At 33.4% G+C, this 25,346-nt stretch overlaps 1 protein-coding gene across 1 annotated transcript in view; it reads right to left on the bottom strand.

Moving 5' to 3' along the window:
- LMBRD1 (LMBR1 domain containing 1) overlaps positions 1–25,346 on the bottom strand; it is a 78,720-nt gene that overhangs the window by 43,561 nt on the left and 9,813 nt on the right. Inside the window, exons 3-5 of the mRNA XM_011361181.2 lie at positions 21,359–21,419; positions 8,154–8,251; positions 5,762–5,829 (exon numbers count right to left, since the gene is read on the bottom strand). Of these exons, the coding sequence (XP_011359483.1) occupies positions 5,762–5,829; positions 8,154–8,251; positions 21,359–21,419 (227 nt within the window). The remainder of the gene's footprint in view (positions 1–5,761; positions 5,830–8,153; positions 8,252–21,358; positions 21,420–25,346) is intronic.

Below are 25,346 nucleotides of genomic sequence, written 5' to 3'. Positions count from 1 at the left end.
TGTAGATACTCTGAAGCAATAATACTCAAAACATTTAACAACCAATATGGTAAAGGCACCAACCCACTGACACAGATTCTGGCCTCAATTCTGTTAGACCCTACTGAACCAGGCCTTATCCTTCACATGGGCCTAGGGTGGTGGAGTAAGAAGAGTCAGGAAGGCAGAGCAGCAGCTGACTGATAGGGAAGCATTTCAACCTTTTAACAACTAGAAGGGGCAAAGCAGAGTTCAATGGCCAAATATCAGCTCTGTGGACAAAGGTCTATAAAAAAAAAAAAAAAAAAGGAATACCTCCTAACAAATGAAAAGGCAATTGAAGTCAGATGAGTCTGGAATATAGAATATATCAGTTTTGATGAGGAGACAGCAGTTAATAAGATTATCAGGCATTTGCTAAATGGTGATGACACTAAGAAACGATCAACTCTTGGCTAAGGAGACGTACAGTAATAAGATTTGTGTGCTGGAAAGGTATAGATAATTTCTAATCTCAGTCCCTCTCAAAAAAAATGAATACAGAGAACCTCAGATTTCAAAGACACACAATATTAGATCAAGATCAGAACTAGAGCTTTGTGAGATCAAAAATTCCCCTTAGGCTCTTGAAAACAGTAGAACTGGAAAACAGTAGAACTGAAAATATTTTAGTAAAAATATTTTATACCCAATCTGACTCACTGAATTATCTTAATACAGATTATTCCTTCAGGAAGAGACAAAGGAAAGACTGAATTATTTCAATTTCAGTAGATATGGAATTGAAATAATTCAGCAGAATTGAAAACAGGATTTTCACCTCCTACACTCAATCACCAAGTCCTATTTATCTTCCAAATAGCTTATCTATTTCATCCTCTCTGCTCTCTTTGTACTCTAATTCAGATCCTCATCTCTTACCTCAATTATTACAGTGGTTACTTAACTGGTCTTCCTTTCTTCCATTTATATTTCACTTCTCCAACCCAACTCCCAAATGTCCCTTCCAATGTATCATCTTTCATAGTGTTGCAATTCTTAAAACAAATTCATGTATATTTACACATACAATACATATACATCTTCATTGTCTCTCAGCAGGATAAAACTCAAAATTTCTCAAACATTGTATATAAGACCCAGAATCTGCCAACCCGGCTAATATCATGGCCTGTCACTCGTCCACACAAACACTTTAAATGTCTGAAGCAGGGCAGTGCTTCATTTAAATTCACATTGTTTTGTTTTGTTTTGTACTGAAGCAGAGCAGTGCTTCATTTAAATTCACATTTTTTTTAATGTCATTCTTCAAATATTCCAGGTTAATTTCAGACCCTAAGTTAATGTATGTTATGGATTCAATTGTGCCCCCCAACCCAGAATTCACATATTGAAGTCCTAACTCCTAATATAATTGTATTTGGATATAGGGCCTTTAGGAAGGTAATTAAAGTTCAACAAGGTCATAAGACTAGGACATTAGTCTGATGAGACTGGTGCCCCTGGAAGAAGAGGAAAAGATGCCAGAGAGCACTTTCTCCCACAGTGAGAGCACTCAGGAAAGGTCATGTGAGAACACAGTGAGAAGGTGGCTGTCCACAAACCCGGAAGACAAACCTCACCAGAAACCAAACTTGTCAGCACCTTGATCATGGACTTCTAACATCTAGAACTGTGAAAAAATAAATGTCTGTTGTTTATGGCAGTCTGAGCAGACTAATTCAACTCTATGTGCTATTCATCTTCTCTCTTACCTCTTCTGCTAACCAACTTCCACTCCTTCAAATTTCAATTTAAATACTACTTCCTCTCAGGTCTTCCCTAATTCTGCAAGGGAGAATTCCTATTAGCATGGGTAGAAACTTACTGCTCCACCATCAACACCTGGTATCTATTTCTTATTAGAGCTCTTAACTATTGCAACTCAAATTATTTGCATCTCTATAAATTGTGAATATTGAGGACAGAGACCATGACCCTCCATTTTATCCCTAAAATCTTGCACACTAGCTAACACACAAGTGCTCCAAAAATGTTCACTGCATTAATTAAACCTAGACCATGTTTGTGCCATAAAATCATCTACTGTTTTATCAAAAATAAATCACTCAACAAAAACTAGGACTATGTCACCTTCAAGAAAATTTCAGATAATTTACATAATCACTTAAACTAAATGTGTGCCTCATTTAAATATTTACATATGGCAATGAGAAGAATACTATCCTGGAGAAGAAAATTACTGCTAGTCTTTCATTCAGAAACTTCAGATGTATAAAATGCAGGAATGCACATACTCTCCTCTATTATCAGTGTCCTTGGCTGATGCCTGCCTCAAATATCAATGAGAAAACAGAAGCCAATAAGAGAGGAACTCTCATTTGTGCATCAAACCTATGAACCTACCTGTACCTCTTTTCATTTTTATCCCTCTTACAATAGAGGAAAGATCCTTCACCTGAATCAAAGCCTTCCACCTATATAGATGCTCTGGATGGCATTTCTTCTGGCCCATTATCCACCTGATAGCCAACATTATCAATTCAACTACGAAAGGATCCTAGTACTGAGAAAGGCAGAAGGAGGCAGAGGAAGTAATATTTAACAATCACTGTCTTATCTCTCACATTTTACAAAGGCTAAAACTCATTTTCTCATTGGAGTTAGATGTTACTATTGGGAGAGCAGAAACTAAAATTTAAGTTTCCCAATGCCTGATCTAGTGGCTTACTAAATATCTCTTCCAGAAAGATTATAAAATGTACCATGAACCAAACTGAGCTATTGATAATTCTCCACCAAATCCTCTCTTCCTTCAGATCTGCCTATCTCAGTTGATGACAACTTCACCCTTTCTGTGTAGTAAAAAACTTGGCCTTGCCCAAAAAGAGATCTGAATTTGCCCATGGTCCTAGGAGATAATGTGTCACATCTGATAGGAATGTCTTTGTTTAGGGCAGAGGCTAGCCTAAACAATCTTAGGTGGTGGGCCAGAAAGACCAACCAGGAGATTTAGGGTCATGTGGCATCAGCTGACCTTGATTGCCATGTGGGCAATCAACCAGCCATACCTACATAATAGCATCCCAATAAAAACTCTGAGCACCAAGACTCCTGTGAGCTTCCCTAGTTAGAAATACTCCCAGCATGTCTAGGTTGATGCCAGAAAGGCAGCATGTCCTGAAGACAACAGAAACTTCATATTTGGAATTCTCCTAGACTCTGCCCTATATATCTCTTCTTTTGGTTGATTTTGCCCTGTATTCTTTACTTGTAATAAATGGTAACCATGAACATAATTGCTTTTAGTGAGTTCTATGAGTCCTAGAGAATTATCAAACCTGAGGGTGAATTTAGAACTCCCCAAAAATTGCAGTTGGTTATCAAAAGTGAGAGAAGTGTTCCTCAGACTTTGCAGTTGCACTAAGTCCAGCTACATTCCCAATTCCTCTCTCATACCTCACGTATCTGACCTATCAAAAAATCCTGCTGGCTCTTTCTCTAAATGATAAGCAGAAAAAAATTACTACTGCTACCATCAGGTTTTGCCTAGATTATTGCAATAGCTTCCCAATAGATCTCATGTTTCTACCTTTACTCTCATAAAGTCAAATCTCAAAATACCTTCCAGAGATCCTGTTAAAATGTCAGATCATGTCACTCAACGACAAAAACCCAGCCTCCCATCTCCTTCAGAATAAATGCCAAAGTTCTTCAAATGACCTGATGCCCTACTAAATTTGGCAGCTCTAGTTACCTCTGACCATATCTCTTCAGCTACTCCAGCCTTCATTCACTCCACCCCAGCCACAATAGTTTCCTCATTTTGTCTTGAACATGCTAGACACTTTCCTGCTTCAGTTTGTCACTTGCTCTTTTCTCTGAATGAAATGCACTTCTCCCACATATATTCATGGCTCCCTCTCTTCCTTCAAGTGTTTTCTCAAATACTACCTTCTCAGCATTGCCTTTGCTAAGATTTCACACTCCCAACACAACCTATTTTTTTCTCTGCCCTTTGACCCTCTCCTAAATGTATGCTCCATGAGAAGCATAACAGCTGTTAATTGCTGTTTTACCAGCACCTTGTATAGTATCTAGAATATAACGAGTACACAATAAATATTTGGACTATAAGTGAATGTTATATTGTTTATAATGGTCAGTCAAACTGGTCAAACGGTCATTTTTTGTTAGTAGTATATTTGCAAGGAACCGTTTGCTTCACTTTTAATATACTGCTTCTAAATAAATAAATATCATCAAGAGAATCGGTTAAAGCCTATTAGAATTGTGCAAAATGTAAGTTCTCTGAGGACTGAAGGTGATTTTCCATGGAAAAAAAAAAAAAAACAGTAAATTTTAGAACAAACTTCAGGATCCCTTTGTCCGGGACAGATATTCTAGCTGTTGTAAAGATGTGCAGTTAGAGTGATGGTTTTCAATCATGCTCTCTATCAGGAGTTGGCAAACTACTGACTGCTTGTGTTTACGAATGAAGTTTTATTGTAACTCAGTCACATCCTTTTGTTTATGTATGTCTATGACTACTTTAGAGCTACAAGAGGAGAGCTGAGTAACTGAGTAACCAGAGACCATATGGAGTTCTAACCTAAAGTACTTAACTATCTCCCATTTAAGAAAAGTTCACTATCTGTCATAGATAATTTAGGTTTACAGATAGGAGATCTCCACATAACAAAGCAAATTCACATAACTAGATTTGGCTTCCTTTAAAAGGCCCCCCAAAAAAAGATTTTTAAAAATATTTTCAATAGCTAAAATAAATAGCAAAACCACTAAAAATGTCCTTTCAACAAGCACTATTTTTCATGACACATCAAGGCAGGCAAAGTGACTTGGAAATATGCCTTGACTATAGAACATCTGAATTCTAAGAACTCTTAGAACAACAAAAAGTCACTGACCAGTTTTATTCTCAATGCAAATTGTATTCAATAAATGAAGCTTTTCATTTATTGAAATTTCTGATATCAAATTTTAAACAGAAACTTTAAAAATCTAATTAGCACTTCATATATTTCCTAACATAAAAAAAAGAATCAAGACTTAATTTAATAAGAATAAATGTCTTCCATTAAAAAGAACAAATGTTTGCCAAAGAAAATTTTAAATGTATAAAAAAATGTATAAAAAAATGTATAAAAAATGTATAAAAAAACTTTATTGATATCAGTATAAAAATTTAAGGAAGAAGAATTAAGGAAGAACTCATTGACAAAGATTAATTCCAAGTTTTAAAGATCAATGAATCAAATCTAAAAAGATGCACAGACACGGATTTTCATCAGTGTTGTTTATAAGAATGAAAAAACTGCAAACATCATAAATGTCCAAGTAACCGTCACTAGAAAATCAGTCAGATAAATTGTTATATCTTAAGGGACTACACAATACAGACAACATTGATGGACCTATATTTATTATACTGATGAGAGACCTATAATATGTCAAAAAGTAGATTATCAAGAATTACATAAAATATAACCACAGTTGTGTAAAATTGTGTGAGGATATATGGATGAGAGAGAGGCACTCTGCATGTATTTGAGGAGCACATAAAAAAGTCTAGATAGAACACTAACCAAAAAAGATTATGGTTATTACTGGTGGTGATTTAAAAAAGGTAGTTTGTTGGGTTTTTTTTTACATTTTGTTTTTTCTTTCCTAGATTTTTCTGAATGAATTGTTATTGTTGTCGTTGTTGTTATTACTAAAATAATGTTATTTTCCTTTTCAGGGGAAAAAAAACAAGACTTACCCAACTAAAAGAAGAAGTGCGCAAATCACAGCAAATCCCAAAGTATACTTAAGTGCCGTTTTAATTTGCTAGATGTCAAGGGGGAAAAAGTATACCATTTAGTAAGACTTTTAAAATATAAAATATTCTTGCTGCAGTGTAACAGTATTTTTACATCAAATGTACGCTTATACTCAACTGTGTAAAGGTTTCTTTGTTGAAAAAAAATCTTAAAATTTAAAGAAAAACAATGTATATGCCACATCTTAAGTATCTTTGCAAACCACACTAGCTTTTAAAATCTTTTCAATGGTTAGATCTTATAAAAAGCAGTACCCTTAAAGCATAATTAATTCTCCAATGAGTATCTTTAGTAAAATTATCAGAATATTTAATAAATTATTTTCCCAAAAAGGGAATAATCAGAATCCACGATGCCCCTACCCCGATTCACCAAACTGGGTTATAATAATTATAATAAATATTTAATATATATACATGTGGGTAGGTATATATGTATGTGTATATATATATAACATAATATACATTTATGTAAACTATATTAAAAACACATACATAAATATATAAAACATATTATCATACCAGGTCTGTTCTAAGAACTTTACATATGTTAACTCATTTCATTTTCACAACAACCCTGAGACAGGTGTTCTCATCCTTACTTTAGAGATTAAAAAGCTGAGGCCCAGAGAGGTTAAATAATTTACCAAAAGTCACACAGGTGGTTAAGTAATTAAAAAAGAACCTGAAACCAGGAATTCAGGTCTTTAAAGTCTGCTTTGCTTGGCGACCAGAGTGTAATGCAAATAAAGAAAAACACAAAGCTGGACATCCTAAATATGGAAAGAAAAGTTAATCTCAAAGAAAACGTTAAATCAGTCAGAAAAAACATTGTTTCTAAAAATGACCTTTTGAAAGTTAAATTCATGCCTCACATGATAAATGCTTGTTCGCAAAGGAGTTAAGATAGGGGAAAAAAACCCTAAAATAAAGGTAAGGAGGATCTTAAGATCAACAAAAGGGCTGGAGAAGACGCACTTTAGAATAGTGAATAGAGAGAAAGCTTCTATCTCATTCAGTTTTTAATATTAAATTTGTAATCAACCACTCTACCTTACACACCTTGGGTTTTCCAATATAGTTACATATCTGCAAATAATAATTTTGACTTTCTTTATAAATAGTTAAACACCTTATTTTTTTTCTCTAACAAATTATACTAATTACCACTCTGGGAATCATTTGAAATATTGCTGATGCACTTGCTCCTGATCTTAATGCAAATGCTTTTTTTTTAAGGTTTTAATAAACATGATTAAGTGTAATGCTGGTTTTTGAGTCAATATTTGTTTTTATACTTAAATACAAAACATAAACAAGTTATAAAACAAATTCCTGTAACTCAATAAAAAGACAAAAGATATTTATACTTTTTATGCTGCCTTTTTTCCCCCCTTAAATCAAAAGTAAAATGTTCAATTTTGGCAAATATTTTTCCAAATACAATTTCTTCTTTGACCTATTAAATGACTAACTATATATTAATAGATGTGCTGATTCTAAACCATCCATGCAATCTAGAGATAGACCCAACTGAGTTATACTATATTAATGTATTAAGACAGCCCTGCATTCAATTTACTAATATTTTAGTTAAGATTTTTATACCAAAACTTAAATAATACTGGTCTACAGGTTTGGGGCAGGCGTACGTGCTATATTTATCAGGTTTTTTCATCAATGTTCTCCTGGACTAGTACGAATAGTCTGCAAGTATTCCGTTATGCCCTAGAACAGGGGTCAGCAAACTACATCTTGTGGGCCACATCTAACCCACCTCCTATTTTACTGGATCGCATCATGCTCATTAAGTACTGTTTCTGGCTACTTTCACTCTACAACAGCAGAGTTGAGTAGTTGAGACAGAGACTATATGGCCCTCAAAGCCTAAAAGACTTACTATTCGGCCTTTTACAGAAAAGTCAGCCGATCCCCACTCTAGAATTGGTGTGTCTAGAACAATAGTCACAAATCACACGCAGCTACTGAGCACCTGAAATATGGCCAGTTTGAATTGGGATGTGTTGTAAGTGTAAAATACACTTTAAATTTAAAAATAGCGCAAAAAAAGAAATTAGTATCTTAATATGTTTTGATCCTATTTGAAACAACACTGGAACATGACATTAAATACAATGTATCGTTAAAATAATTTCAACTGCTCCTTTCTACTTATTTTAATGTGGCTACTAGGAAATTTAAAATTTCACATTTTGTTTCTATTAGACAACACTGCTATAGAATAAATTCAAGCAGAGTCACATCATTCTCTGAAAAAGGAAGAAATAATCTTGCCTCCCTAAACTGAGAACTCTAAAATAAAGATACTTACAGTGCATTTACTAGTATCATCATCATCCTTTTCCTCATAGTAGAAGTAGACAAAAGGAATCCAGAGGAACACACAGAATAATATAACAGAATATAAGGCTGTGGAAAGAAATAATAAACTTAGTTCTACTAAATACCTATGAACTTAATAACTGTTATATACATATATGTATCTTCTATATATGTATACACTCAAATACCAAATTCACCCCATCTGATCCTTATACCAATAACTCTATATAAATATGTAATATACAAATCAGCCTTTCTTGATCTCTGTCCCAAGAAATCAATAACACTATCAGATAACAAATCAAAATTCAAGCAAACTATGGAGCAATTTAACAATAATGATAATTGTGCCAATAACACTTGTAGCAGCTAACATCTGAGCTCTTTCTACATACTCAACAACACAGTGCTAAGAACTTCTTGTGAACCATCCACCTCATTTAAATGTAGTTCAACTTTTATATTTCTTCCAACTTAAAATTGAGTACAGTTGACACAACTGTTACAGTTGTCTATCACTCAGGTTAAAGAAACAGCTATAATTATTATATACACTGTCTTTTGAAACAAGTAATTTCCCTAATCTAAATTTAAATAATCAGTATTATGAAACTGATCTTATAAAAATTAAGATAGAAAAAAGAATTGCAAAATAGTAAAATTAGATTCAAAGTTAACTGATATGAATTACTATTTATGTTTTAAAATAATGTTGGATTTGAGATACTTTCAACCAGTAGTAAATCAAAATACTTCTCTTAATTTATATGAAACTTAAAATCTGAACGGCCAAAGACAGAGTATATTTAACAATTAAAACAGCATCAACAAATTTTTGAGACTTAACAAAACCTAAAAAACCTGATCTTCAAATATTCTGTGTATTTAAATTTATCTGCATATATGTAACTTCATGTAAATAATAGTAACAATATAATTAGATAAAGCAATCACAGGATGATAATCATTATATTCCTTTGTAAAAGATATAATAAAATCTCCATTACTTATTCTGTTGGAAGGGATAATTGAGTTATATAATTTTCAAACATGACCTTAAAATTTCCTAGCATTACCTCATTTATCTGGAGGCCACTTATGATACAGCCTCCACTGAATGGAACAATAGCTAAAAATCTCAGAGCAAACACAGCCCTAAATAACCAACAGAAAGGTCAGAGTTAATTTATACTAAGCAATCACAAAATGACTATCAGCATACTGAATTTTGGCACTACAGATATTTAGCGAAATTTATGCAGTCTTTTAATGTTATGAGAAACTAATCATTAAGGGTAATGAATATTGGTGTTTCTACTACAAACCAAGGAGTATTTAGTATTAAATTTCTATTACAAATCTAAGAACCAATGGAAATAAACATACATGCAAAAAAGTAAGTATTCTAAAAGCTTTAAAAATTAAAAACAAAAGAACAAGACTATAAATCACCCTTAATACCATACCACTGTTAGGATTTAGATAATAAAATAATTTGTATATAACAGGAAAAAACCTTAATTAGCATAACAAAGTTTAGTGGGTAGATAGCCACATGCCAAAAACTTTGATAAGTGAACAGACACAGTAAGGTTTGGATTCAGTCTCAGTATGTTGCTTGTGTCTACTACTTAGTGACCTTGGCCTTTAGATAGCCAAAAAACCTAATGACTATTTCATAAACATTCCTAGTATTCCTGAACTTGTGTGATAAATAATCTTATAACTACATAAGTCACCATTGTACTCAATTAGCATAACAAGGTATATATTCCTATAACTCAATAATATACAAATAACTTTTTTTAAATGGACAAAAGACCAAGAGATTCTTCTCCATAAAAGATAAACAAAATGGCCAACAAGCACATTTTAAAAGGTGCTCATCGTCATTAGGAAGATGTAAACTAAACCCCAAATGAGACCCATTAAAATGGCTAAAATTAAACTGATAATACCAAATGTTGCCAAGAATGTAGAACAACTGACATTCTCACACTTTGCTGGAGGAAGTATAAAATGGCGCAACACCATATAAAACTGTTTAGTAGTTTCTTACCAAACTAAGCATACACCTACCATATAATCCAACAATTCTATTCCTCTAGCACTGAAGTATATCAACATATACAAAGTGTTTCTGCCCAGAGAAGTCTGCCTGAGTTGCAGGGTCCAGGGTTTTTATTGGGTACTTATAATACAGGCACATTTGCCTGAGTGACAAGCTCTGATTACCAAAACTACAGACCCTGCCAAGAAGCAAAGTGAGTATTTACCATAAATTATGTTTTGCATAGTCTAAACTAGGAGCTACTGCATGATTCGTATTCAAAACCACATTATCAATTAGTAACATAAGGAATATTCCAAGGGCTCGGTCCCCAGGTGGTTTGGTCAAAGGTCAGCCACACAAACATGCCCTCCTGAAGATATGTGAGAGTTGAACAACATTGAGTAAGCCACATTAACATTTTCACAAGGAAGTTCACAGTAATACTCATCACAGTGACAAAAACTGTAAATGATCCAAACATCTAACAAGAGGTGAATGGATAAGCAAACTGAGTGTTACATTCATACAAAAGACTATTTTACAGCAATAAAAAAGAATTGACAGATACATGAGAAAAGGATGAATCTTACAGACTTTATGTTGAATAAAACAAGCCTAGACACCAGAGTACAATTTCTATGATTGTATTTAAGTAAGTTCTAGAACTGGCAAAACTAATACAACATGACAAAGTCCAAAAAGTGGTTGAGGCAGCTGCTAACTGTAAAAAGAGATAAGGATGTACAGCAAGCTAAACTCTCAGATGTTGCTGTTAGGAATATCAAGAAAAAGACAGTTTCTAGAAATCAATGCCTGACGGAAGACAGTGGGAAGCACACACTGTTCTGAAGAAATTATATTATCCCCTCAACAGTCTGTGACTCAAAATAGGTATAGAACAACTGCTCTAAATCTTTGTTTCCCTGATCACACATTCTCAGCTACCTTCTGGTTATCTGATTGTTCTTCCTTAGGGTCCTTCGTAAAGATATCTTCCTTTAGCCCATAAATGTTAAACTGTAAAGACAGAATTAAATTAACATTTTTATGTGTTTCAGATCAGTTCTAATGTCAAGTTGGGCTTATATATCTGTAAATGAAAAAAAAAAAAAAATGCTGCTACCACTATCATGAAACAGAGAAATTGCTTTTCATGTTCTACTTCAAACTAACAGCTATTTTCAAAAGAAAATTATTCTCAACTCCAACAGTGATAACACTCTCATATCCTGACATCTTTATAAAGTATGCTTTTACTTGTAAATGTTTTTGTTAAATGATTGCTACCAGCAAGTAAGAGATAAGCAGACCATTTGCTTTAACAGTCCACTCACATCAAAGAAAACATATTAAGAAAAAATTTTAAAATCTCATGTCCACAGAAATTGGCAAAAATTAAACTCATAAAACAAAGTCTTTTTAAAAATAACTTATCATAAACCAGCATAAACAAGTGAACAGAGAGCCATGGACAAAAATCATGGCAAAGAATGCATGACGGTTCTTGTGAATTTTAAAATGCACACAAAGCAAACAATCTACCTTTTAAAAACTGTTTTCATTAAATTATAACACATGAAAAGTAAATTGGATAAATTAGGCTTTTGAATTTTTAGACATTGTTTATTCCTCCCAACTACCAATGAAAACACTAAGACAAAGAATAACTTAGTCAACATTGTGATAGTATAATTAATCATTACAAAGCTTTTTGTTTTAGAGGGTCAAAGTATAAAGATGTTGTGGGAACTCTAAAAAGCCTTCTAAAATTATTCCATTTACTCAGCTTAAGAAATCTGGGGTCAAGACTGCTAGAAACATATCCAATACCCATTTTCCTTTCAGTTGTTCTTCCCCCTTCCTCCTGGTTCCTGCCTGAAATAGATACATCACAGCTTAAACTTCAGCCACTATTTTGGATTCTGTGATAACCTTAAGATAAAACTCATAACTAAGGATAGAAAGCAGAGTAGAAACAAGCTTAGGACTCCCATGATGCCATGATGCTGCCATACCAGCCCTGGAAAGCCTATCTCCAGACTAATTTTAAGTGAGACTGAAAAACCACTATACTATTTAAGCCATGTATTTCCAAACTGTTCAAAGGAGCCAGGTGTCATTCCTGAAACAGAATATGGTACAAAAAATGAGGGAGCCCAAACATTGACTCCTGAACTATCCTGAGCCATTAGTGCTCTTGCCTGTGAGGGCTAAGTGTAAAGCTCTCAATTAACTTTTGCCATTGAACATGGTAGTAGCATCGTGAGGTGCCACAGGATCCTGTGGTTTCAAGATATACTTGTCTTCAGTATATAGCAGCAACCCTGCTTCCCTTAATCATCAGCATAAATCACTCCAACTGATATGGTAACTGGTACTGCCTATTCATTCTATGAAATAAAGAGATAAAAATGGTCAAGTAGAAATCATACCTCCTAATTCAATAAAACTATTGTTTCATCCTTGCTAGAGATACTCTTATATGGCTATTAGGAATTCTAAACCAGTAGAATTCAGCTGTGACACAGTAAAAAACAAAAGGCTTGTGAGTAGTTCACTAGGAATAATAGTACAAACTGCCATGCTGAGTTATTGGTAACATGTACACAGATTATGGGAGAAAGAACCATATAGTGCTCTCTGGTCCACAGCATTCTCTAAAAGAGCGAGAGAGCACTTCTCAATTCATTGTATGAAGCTAGCAATCTTAATACCCAAACCTGATAAGAGTAAGATAAAGGAAAATTAAAGACCAGTCTCATCTCTGACCAACATGGGTTCGTCCTTGGAATGAAAAATTAGATGAAGCATAACCTATCCATGTAACACATCAGTTAAAAAGAATTTTAAAAACAAACAAAAACTGATGATTATCTCCCCCAATAAAATATATTCAATTCAACAAACACCGAGTATGTTCCAGGCATTATTCTAGGGGTCATGAATATGGCTAAATCAAAATTCAGAAGTCTCTATTTTCATAAGGCTTACTTCTTGCAAGGAAAAGGCAACCTCTACAAGCCAAGAAGAAGGACTTCACCAGAAACTGAATTTGCTAGCACCATAATCTTGTATTTCTCAGGCTCCAGAACTGAGAAATAAATGTCTGTTGTTTAAGTCACCTAGTCTATGGAATTTTGTTGTAGTAGCCTTAGCTAAAACATAGCCATTCTAGCAGATGTGCAGCTGAACATCTTTTAATAGATTTATAAGTAATTTATATATCTTTATTGGTGAAATACCTATTTAAATATTTTGCTCTCTTTTTTTAATTAAGTTGCTTGTGTAATTAATGGTTGGTAAGAGTTGTTTACATATTCTGACAAACCCTTTACAAGATATATGATCTGCAAAAATTTTACCTGTAGCTGACCTTCATTTTTTAGATTGTGTTTCTTAAAGAACAAAGTGTTTAATTTTGATAAAGTAGAATTTATCAAGGTTTCTCTTATGAGTAATGCTTTTGGTGTCATATCTAAGAACTCTTGTCTATGCCAACATCATGAAGTTATATCCTTTGATTTCTAGAATTATACTGTTTTATAGTTAGTTTTAAAATCCAATAGTGTAATTCTCTAATGTTATTCTTTTTCAAATTGTTTTTGGCTACTCTAGATCCTTGCATTTCTCAATAAATTTTAGGATCTACTTGTCAATTTCTTTAAAAAATAAAAAAAATAAAAGGCTGTGGGTCAATTTGAAGAAAAACTCCTTTAACTGCTATCTTTACAATACTATGTCTTCCAATACATTAATACGAAATATCACTTTATTTACATCTTTAATTTCTACCAACAATTTTTTGTAGTTTTCAGTGTATAAGTCTTACACTTCTTTTGTTAAGTGTATTCTCAGGTTTTTTTTTTTTTTCTTTTTGATTCTTTGTGAATGGAATTGTTTTATTTGTTCTGTTTGAATTGTGAGTTTCTAGTTTTCATGTTGATCTTGCAACCTGTGAGCCTGCTAAACTTGCTTATTGGTTCTATTTGTCTTAATATAATTCCTTGAGATGTTCTATATATAGGATCTCATGTCAGCTCAGAAAATAAGAGTCTTAATTCTTCCTCTTCAGTCTGAATGCTTTTATTTATTTGGACTTATTGCACTAGCTAGAATCCCCATTACAAAGTTGAACAGCATTGGTGAGAGCAGACATTCTTGCCTTGTTCCTTCCTAATCTTCAAGGAAAAGCATTCAATCTTTCACCACCAAATATAACATTAGCAGTAGGTCATTCACAGATGATCTTTCTCAGATTGAGTAAGTTCCCTTCTATAAGTAGTTAGCTGAGTGTTTCTATCAGCAATAGATATTGGATTTTGTAAACATACATGATTTTCATATCTGTTGAGATGATCATGTGGTTTTTCGCCTTTATTCTATGAATGTGGTATTGTTACATGAATTGATTTTTGGATATTAAACCAACCTTGCATTCTTAGGATGAATCCTACTTTATCATGGTATATAAAAATGTAATGCTAAATTTAGTTTCTTAAAATTTTGTTAAGGATTTTGTATCTACATCCATGAGGATATTAGCCCATAGTCTCCTTTTCTTGTGATATATTTGTCTGATTTTGGTGTCAGGGTAGTTAGTAATGGCCTCCAGAGTGTGTTCTGAAGTGTTTCCTCCTCTATTTGTAAAGAATTTGGATATTTTGGGGTGTGTAAAGGACTGGTATAATTTGTATAAATGTATGATAGAATTCACTAGTGAAGAAATCTGGGTGTGGGAATTTCTTTGTAGGAACATTTTAAATAACTAATTCAATTAATTCAATTTCTTTACTTGCTACAGGGCTATTTCTTCATGAGTCAGTTTTGGTAATTTATGTCTTTCTAGGAATTTTTCCACTTCATCCATCTGTCTGATTTTTTGGTATAAAGTTCTTCGTAGTATTCCTTTACAATCCTTTTAATTTCTGTAAAGTTGGCAGTAATATCCTCTTTCATTCCTTATTTTGATAATTTGTATCTTCCGCCTCTCTTTCTCCATTCCCATTTCTCCCTTCTCTCCCCTCCCCCTGCTTCTTTCCCCATTTTCCCTCCTCCTCCTTTCTCTCTCCTTCCCCTCCTCCTCCTCTTTCCTCCCTCCTCCTTCTTCCTCTCCTTCCTCTCCCATCTTCTCCCTCCTCCTCTTTGCCCCTGCTCCTGCTCTCCCTCATTCCTCTCCCTTTCAATCGAGCTAAAGAATTTACCAATTTTATTATTTTTCAAAGAACCTATCATTCATTTGTTTTTTTTTTTCCTTTTTTTGTTTGTTTGTGATTTCATTTGATTTCTGCTCTAACCATTATTTTCTTTCTTCTGCTTGCTTACAGTTCACTTTGCTTTCCTTTTTCTAGTTTCCTAAAGTAAAAGTTCAGGCACTTGAGACTTCTTTTCTAATAGAGAAATTCTAATAGAGGAATTAAAGCTGCAAATTATCCCCTAAGCACTGTTTTAGCTGCACCTCATAAATTTTAAGATGTTGCACTTTAATTTTTACTCAGTTCAAAACATAACCAAGCTGGGGTGGTAAGGAGAAAGGTAACAGATCTAGCCTAAAATACTACAGACTACCACTATCCTTACCAGTTTTCACGTATAAACACTTTTCACTGTTGTCTACCTTCAGTTCATTTCCAAAACTCTAAATTGTTTTTTTGTCCATTTTCTCATGTTTTTGGAGAGAAGATCTACCAATCTTATCATCTAGTCATGTATAAAATCACACTCTCAGATTGTTCAATCTCAACAACATGGAAGTAGTGCTTTTAAGAAGAGACATAAGAGCACTTGCTTTCTCTCTCTCTGCTCTCTACCATGTAAGGACAGACCAAGAAGGCAGCCGTCTGCGACCAGGAAATAGGTCCACACCAGACACCAGATCTATCAGCATCTTGATCTTAGACAGTAGTGAAAAGTGGTCAGATTCTGAATAAATTCTGAAAATCAAACACAGGAAAATGTCCTGCCATATTTGATTTTAAAAAAATGTGAAAAATTCGACTCAAGGATGACTTCAAGGTTTTTGGCCTGAGCAACTTTATCCTTCTAGTTGTTATTCACTGAAACAAGGAAATTTATATAGCATAACAGAATAAGGGGCAGTTGTTATAAAAATGTTAAATTTCAGATGTTTTTAACTTGTTGGTAGAATTTGTCATTAACAACTGGACACAGAAATATGTTGTTCGAGAGAGGTCTGCACAAAGATTTGAATCTGGGAGTTTGGCATATGGATGGTATTCAGAATCAAGCAACAGTATAAGGTCATCAAGGGATTAACTAAGATAGAGAACAGGTCCAAAAGTTGAACCCTGGGACACATTAACATTAAAGACGTCAGGAAGAAGGGAAAGAACCAGCAAACACTCAAAAAGTACAAGCAGAAGTGTAAAAAGAAAACTCAAGAGCATGTGTCTCTCTTTCTCTCCTGGAGTGTTAAGAAAAGTTTATGACATTAATGTAACAAATTAGTATTTTGTTTAGAGACACAATGTACAAGTCACACAAGCAATAAGTCCAAGAAAAACACTTGTATTCTTAATATTTCCCCTTGGAAACAAATTCTTAGGCCACTAAATCTCGAGAAGTCATTATCTAGAGAATCCATTGAGCAAACCTCACCAGAAACCATTTAGAAAACTCCCCCTGTGATAAAGAACATTCTTCTAAAAAGGGATATGGAAAGCAGGAGAAAGGATACAACTATTATCTTATCAAAAAGAACTTTATAGACCTGAATGAAGAAACAATCCCCCAAATTAATCCCAACCTTTCTCTCTTGTCTGGAAATGCAATGAAATATATTAGAGATGTCTTCAAGACAATAAAGTGTCAAAAAGATGTAAATTTAATGAGATGCTAGGTCAATTATTTCATTATTAATTTTCCCATATCATTGCACAGAGGTTTATTTCTCTCACTCTCTTAGCTGATTTAAATTAAAATAGCCAATAACACCTGTTTAGCACTAACCACAGATCTCACACTCTTAATACTATGAAGTAGGTATTACGCTATTGCCATTTCACAGGTGGAAAAATCATAAAGATAAATGATTTCAAGAGCCCATGGTACTCTTCTCAAATTAGAAACTAGGAAGTTGTAAACTTTAGGTTCAAAATACATAGTAAAGACTTCAGGTTCAATTTTTCAGCAATTAGCCAATAAGAAACAAGGAGAAACTTCTTAAGGACTCTCTTAGGTGCTCTAAAAGGCCTGGCGCAGAAATAAATACGCACACACTTTGAAATTCTCTATTTTCACTACAAAATTGCTTAATAGAAAAAAGTAAGAACTTATTAAACCATAATAATCTGGGATTATTTAAATAAGAATATCCATACAATGGAAAACAATGTAGTAAAGTTTTTCTTTTTCTTTTTTTCTTTTTCATTATTATACATGTAAAAGATCATCACAGTAGCAGTATTTGAAATGGCCAAAAACAGTACAATCCAACTGATCATCAATGTTAGAATGGATAACAAACTATATGTTATTAAAATGGAATACTACACAACAATGAGAATTGATATAATACTATTACCTGCAATCTACAGATGAATCTCAAAAATAACGCTAAGCACTAAAGAAACTAAACAGAAAACAATACATACTATATGATTCTGTGCATATCTATACAAAAAAATAATAGCCTGAGAACTGGTGTCAAAAGTGTCTAGAAGGAGTGATAAGACAACTACAGAAGAGCTGAACACAACAGCCTTGAACAATTCCTACTATTGGTTGGGCTCCCACAATTTCTACAACCCCTGCATTCAAGCAAAATCAAAATGAGAAGTTAGGAAAAAACATTAAGTAAAAAGAAAATTCACTTAAAAGAAACCAAAGTAGATGGTCAAAAAATTAAAACTAAAAATTTCAACAATGATTAGAGAAAACATTAGAATAAAATTTAAAATAAATTACAATCAATAAAAGAATTTAAAGGTAAAAATAACTTTGAAACAAAAACAACTCAGAAAAAGGTTAAACGTATACACAAAAGATAAAAGACTGTGTAAGAGGATCAAACATGAGATTAAAACAGAATTGAAACAAAAAATTCAGACAAAAACAGTTTTACAAGAAAATATAAAAGAAGTTTGAAGACAAAGATGAAGAAATAAAATATTCAAAAGAAAAAAAAGAATGAGTTCTTAAAGTTTCTCAGGTGAGCACAACTTCCTCATTGAAGGAGTCTCTGAGAATAAGGTCCCCATGAGAATAGGGCAAAGGGACAGAAATAAACTTTACCCTCTCTTCCTTCAACAAGCTCCAGACACTATCTCCTCTGTAGGCAGCTTTAGTTAACTGAGGACCGTTAACAAATCAACAGCTGGGGAGTATCTCATGGGTAAAAGCAGCCACGGGCCTGACTTCTGCAAACTTTCCAGGGGGAAAAAAAAACCAAAGTTCCATTAATATAACTGAAGGTTCTCAAAAATGCAGTTTCCAGACCTTAGAATTAGCAGAGATCCTTTCAGAGTATCTGCAACATGAAAATTATTTTCATAATAATATTTAAATGTTGTTTGCCTTTCCACTAGCAGTTACTGTATTCTTCACCATCGAGCACTCACCAGCAGTGGGGAGAGGGTGCACTTTTATTCAGGAAAGTCTCTTTGATACATTAATAATTCTATTAGATGTCCACACTTGAGTACACATCTTTTAAATATTTTGTGTGAAGGGAAGTACAGATAAAGCATACTTGTGAGAAGCACTTTTGCTCTTTCAGTTGTGTGCAACACTAATCACTTTTTTTTCAAAGAACACCATTTTACTTAAAAAACAACTGACAGATAAGCAATAGTTATCCAGACTTGAGTATTAGACAGATTTTTTCAAAAAATGATTAAAGTGAGCCTGTCACTTCTAAGAAAATAAGTATTTTTTTGCCAGTGATAAAACTTGAGCTTTCAAGAAAAAGTTAACATTTTTGGAAAACTTTAATCTACCACCTTGAGCTTCATATCTTTCCAATATATAAATATGTTTCTGGCATGAACAGTAGTGATGTTAACGGAATGCCAAAGTTAATCAGATTCTCTCTGGATGTAATTTAGCTTTAGCATTATTTGAAAGGTCCCCAGATAATTTCTGAAGCTGCCCTGGAGATTCACTGCTAAATATTCCCATAGATAACATCTTCAGAACTATTTATTAAAAGGCTTATTTAATAGCAAGCAGCTCTAAGGAAATAATATCCATTTGGATTGTGTCACTCATTAGTAAGGGGATCTTTAACATTTCTAAGTATCAATTTCCTCATCAGCAAAATGTAGAGAATACCTCCAAAAAATGACATTCATGAAAATCAGATAAAACGTTCAATGTGAAAGTCTTCCACAGTGCCTGGCAAGATCAAATGACAAAAATGTGTTGATATATTAGGAGAGATTAGATGAACCATAGAATCTTACAGAAGGGATAGATTAAAATAGTGTTTTGGATTATCTGGTTGTGTAGTCCTCAGGATCCAGGAGGAAACATCTAATAAGAAGTTAGATAATAACTAGCATTTCTGGAGAAACAGCTGAACTTGAGGATACTGACTATACAATCCTTTCAGGCTCCTAGATGTAGGTCATCATCTATATCAAAGTTGAAGGACTATTAGCCATAGCTAAAATAAATACGACTGATTTTATGACAACGACCATTAATATTATCAAATTAAGTCTTTTTGCTTTGATTCTATGATCATCAAGAAATCTCTATTCATAATTTGGCTTCTCATGCAAATTTATTCCCTAGATCAGTGTCTCAACATCCTATCCCAAGGTAGTTATTTCCCACTACAACCCAAATTTTACAGAGAATCAAACTCAAATCCCTAAGTCATCTGCTGTTTATAATGATTAACGTAGCTCCCATGCATTTACTAGGGACATATTATCCTTGGGAGGATTGAGAAAAACTCTCACTAAAATCATTTCCTGTAGGCTTAATTCTCTCCATGAAACCAAATGAAAAGGCTGCAAGAATTAACATTCCAGTTTAGAAGTCTTTGTAACCTTGGCTATAACAGATTAATCCAGTAGCCTCTAGGTTCAGTAAGGTATGTTTTATGGACCTGTACTGCACTAAGATAAAATCTGGCTTATCTGTCATGTGTTCTACAGCATAAATACACTTAAGGTCAAATAGGAGACAGGCTCCTTCCCCAAAAATTATTTTTAAAGATGTGATTTACATCCTCCCAATAAATTTGTATTGCAAAAGCAACATTCTGCTTGATATAGCACCATTTAAAAAGTTTTAGCTTACTTGGTCAAATTTAAATTTTATAATATATATATTTAATGTATTCATCAGAAATAGAAATTCTATAATAAAATACCATGAATACATTTCTGAACTCTACACCAAAGGGATAGAATTTCATAGGTCCTATAGATTTTAGATAAAGAAAAAAGGCAAAGATTAGAACGAAAGCAGCTAAATTAAAATCCAATAAAACACCTTAAAAATTATTCCATCAATAGAAATGTCTACAAATGCTTTTTGTTTCCAATTTACTGTCCTAAAATCTTACTCAACATCTTGATTCAATGCTTAAAAAAAAAAAAGAAAAATACAACCCTTTCCTAAGTCAGCACTTAATACATTTTTATAAAAGCTCAAGTCTTATGTTTATTAAAAGCGAAACTTTTGGAAACATTTAAGTGGTAATCATAAAGCTTTTATAATCCAACATTAAGGAAGAAAGAAAAAGAAAGGAAGAGAGAGAGAAGGACCAATCAACCATAATCCCCTGGATTAAACTGGCTCTGTACAGTAAAGTTAATGCTACAAACTCCCCCAGAAAGAACACTCGACTAGTGTCAATACTTAGAAAAACTTCTAGGAAACTGAAAATTCTTGAATCAAGAGTACAAGTGGGAAATTGGTAATAGTAACAAAAGAAACTTGAGATTTAAAGTAACTTGATTGAATCTCCACAAAGAAATGCTACAAATGAACCTACAAGAAGCAAAATAGGTAACAGAAGTTTCAGGATTATGAGAATGAACGTTATATTACCTATTCTTGGTGATGAACAATAATCTCAAATGTGGTATCAAAATTAAAAGTTTACATGTAGCTTTATTCTACATTTTGGCTAGCACTCCAAATAGGAAATGAAACTGAAAGATACTTACTATAGTAACCATACAATACAGTGTCCTCAATCTGTTTGCTGACATTAGCATTAGCCCAATCCTAGGACAAAAAGGAAACAATATCAATATTAATGAAGCATACATTGTTTAATTTTATGAATTTTATGAATTTTATGAATTTTAATGACTAAATAGCACTCATAAATGTATCGTCAACTCAAACAGGTATGGGCAGTGCTTTCAAGACGTGACAAATAAGCAGACAAATTTCATCAGGTAAATGCTGAGATAACACAGTTCTGGGGAAATGCATATAAACAGGAGGCACCTAACTCAGACTGAAGATCAGGGATGGATTTCTCAAAATAACTCTAAACTGAGACCTGAAGGAAGAGAGGTCATTCTCAGGGAAAAAGAGAAAAATATAGTAGAAAGGAGAGAAGAGAGAATGGAACATATATGAAAAGTCTGGAAAAACTAGATTCATTAGAGCTTTTTTGGAAAGGTAAGAGAAAGCAGGTGAAGTGAGGAGAAGGACAGATTTGAGACTTGTGATTCACGCTAAGTATTTTGAGCTTTGTCCTAAGGACACTGGGAAATAGTGATAATTTTTATGCAGAGTGACAACCAATGATTTGTATTTTAGAAAGAAGATATTTGGGCATAATACACATTTAAAAAAAAATACTTAAAATAGTCAATCTAAGCTCCACACAAGCTTTCTTAAATTCGTAGTTTAAATTTAGTAATTTAACTTAGAAAATTCATTTAAGTTAATGTTTACAAATAAAATCTGTACATTAATGAATCAGAATTGAGGAATAATGGCAAGTCTTTTTGTTGAATATCCTAAATTTTATGCATATAAAAAATTAAATCTGGAGAGTCTAAGTGACTAGTCATTGCTATAAAGCAGCAAGGCTCAACTCAGTATCTAGGTCAATTTTTTTTCTATATATTTTAAGAGCTCAAGTCAGAATCAACATCCCACTATAAGAACTTTTAAAGAAGGATTTCAACATTTAATTTTCCTAAAATAATTTAGGTTTTTTTTTTTTTTGCTTTTTTGCCTATAAACACCTCTAACAATGAATCTACGAATTCCTTACTGATAAACACTTAAAAGAAGAAAAATATAAAAAATCCAAATTTAGCACTACAAATGCAAAACCTTAATACGCAATGCACAAAAAAATAGCATTTGTCCAGTAGTAATTAATAGGTTAAATAATTTATGTTAACTATGTAAAGAAAACTAACAATGACTATAAAAAAGATTAAAAAAATGGAAATTCACATGTTCCCACATAAAAAGATTGTAATACCAAACCCCTCCTAATCTATAAAAACTATATATTACCAATCAAAGATCCAATATACTAAGGTGTATTTTGACATGCTGATTCTAAAAGTCATCTGAAAAACACAGGCAAGAACTAGGAAATTTTTTGAATAAGACCAACAATGAGAAATTATTCAATTACTATACTTTATCATGTATTATTATAGTAACTCCTTTCACTTACCTACATGGCAAAATTTAAATCATTAGTAATATCCAGTAGTGGCAAATGTGGAAGAAAAGTCATCTCCTACACAGTAATAAGAAGACAGTCTACGATCTAGACATTCTTTGTTGGAATCCCTCCTAGCAACGAGCAAGCCCAAATGGGGCCACTCCTTCCCACACAGTAGGAGATGTACCCAATATCAATTACATGCTTATGGGACCAAGGGGCCCAAAGTTTCTAGGTGTTCAGCAACTGAAATGTCCTAGCACCCCATGAACATTTTGTATCTAAGCTCACACTACTTAGTACCCAAGTCTGTAGTGTTTACCTGCAAAGCCACTCTTCCGCTTGTCCAATATGAAGAGAGAACAAAAAGAGAAAGAGGTACCTCTGCTGAAGCACCTGCACTTTGAGAAAGCTTACCTCTTTGCAGAATGTCAAATATACAAGAACTTGTGTGCTTGTTGATTCTTATCCTGTAAATTCCAGCCTGCACCAAGTAATGCTTATTGACCTTTCACCTGAGCCCTTTACCCAATAATATTCAGGGTAGCATTATTTAAAATATTAAAGACAATAACAGGAAAAAAAAATAAACACAATCTAGATGCCTGGGGAGAAACTGTAAAATGTATTACAGTACATTCATAATATGGAATACCATATAGACAGTAAAAACAATGAAATCTATATAAAATGGCATAGATGGATATCCATGAAGTACATTTGGGGGGGAGGGCAAAACAAGTTTTAACACCCGTAGTCTTTGCCTAAAAACTGTAGTGAAAGAAACACTCATACATATACAGAAAAATGAAAAGACAGTGTTAAGTAGTCTTACCATATGGGAATGGAAAAGCACTGGGTAGAATTCTATAAAACGATTGGAAATTTTTTTGCTGATGATTCAAGTAACCAAATGTATATGTATATAATCAAAGCTTTAGCTCCTAAAAACTATTTCTTTAATGACTGTGTATACATCAAAACAAAAGTTTAAATAGATTTTTGAAACATGAAGATTTCTGAAACAGGATAATTACATCTATCCCTATGCAAGCTTCTTACCAATTTCCAAGACAACCACATGAGGTATTAATGTATCCATTGAGGACATGTTAAAAGTTAAAACTTTGAAATTGAACAAGGCCCCAACTTCAGGAAAAAAACAAAAAACAAACAAAAAAACTATATGTAGAAAATCTGAAGGTAATTTATAACCAAAAATTCATTGAAATTTCATACCTTTTGCCCTGCAGGATTCTTTTGTTTAACCAAATCTTGAGGCAATAAGTGTATTACTGTTACTATTTTAAAGCTAAAAATATGTGTAAAATATATAACATCACTCAAGTACTATTAGTGTATTTAGCTTGTACACACTGTCTTGCCTCCAATGTATCTGATGTACTGTCAAAAGAGCTTAGTTTATGAAACTTTCCTTCTATGGAGAAGCACTATGACCTTGATACATTTTATAAACAACTGCTTCTCAGAGTAGAAACCAAAAGGAATTTTCTAGTCAATTAAACCCAAAGGATTGTGAATGAGATAATCAAGAACTAATACTAAATAAAGAAATTAGAGAACATTCAAGAAAGAAAAATAAAAATTCCATAAAACAAAGATGTAATAGATCACATATATAAAAGTCCCTTTCCCATTCTTCACAATGACTTTTTGAAATATTCTGCTCAACTACAGTTGACTCTCCTCATTTTTACCTGAAAACCTCATCTTAGACTAGTGTTCTCACTCAGGAGTGATTTTGTCTCCTATGGACCATCTTGCAATGTCTGGAGACATGGAGTGGGGAAGGAGGGAGATCAGTATACTACTGATCTAGTAGATAGAGGCAAGGATCTGCTAAACATCTACAATGCACAGGATAGCTCCCAACAACAAAGAATTAGCCAGCACAAAATGTCAGTGGTTGAAAACACTTAGAGGACTCTAAAATAATCTGAAGCCAAAAGACAAGAGTTCACTTATCTTACTACCAAATCTAAAAACTGGGTTCCATCTATATTCAAATCTTAGTTCTTCCTTCTGCTAAGTGCCTGTACTATTTACAGCCAACTCTTTCACTGTGAACCTCCCCCGCAATCAGCTTTGCCTTCTCAAGGACACTGCACCTGTAATGACCTCTCACTCCCCTCAAAATTTCCTAAAACTCTACCTAATGCTTAGGTATATAAACTCTAGTAATTTCCATAAAACAACAAAGAGATCGACAGACAACAACTCACGTCAAAAAAACCTACCCTGACCCGACTTTCTATACCACTACAGGACAAAACTCACTGAAAAATTGTCAGCATTCCCTATCACTACTTCCTCAGCTCTCTTGTCCACATTTAACCCATTCCAAACTATCCCACTGACCCATTAAAATTACTCTTTATGGAAAAAAAAAAAAAAGGAAGGAAGAAAGAAAAGGCAGAAGGGAAGGAGGGAGGGAGGGAGGGAGGGAAGGAAAGAAGGAAGGAAGGAAGGAAGGAAGGAAGGAAGGAAGG

The sequence above is a fragment of the Pteropus vampyrus genome, unplaced genomic scaffold (genome assembly GCF_000151845.1).
Source record: "Pteropus vampyrus isolate Shadow unplaced genomic scaffold, Pvam_2.0 Scaffold64, whole genome shotgun sequence".
Lineage (NCBI taxonomy): Eukaryota > Metazoa > Chordata > Mammalia > Chiroptera > Pteropodidae > Pteropus > Pteropus vampyrus.
This window is presented reverse-complemented; position numbering and strand designations above follow the sequence as displayed.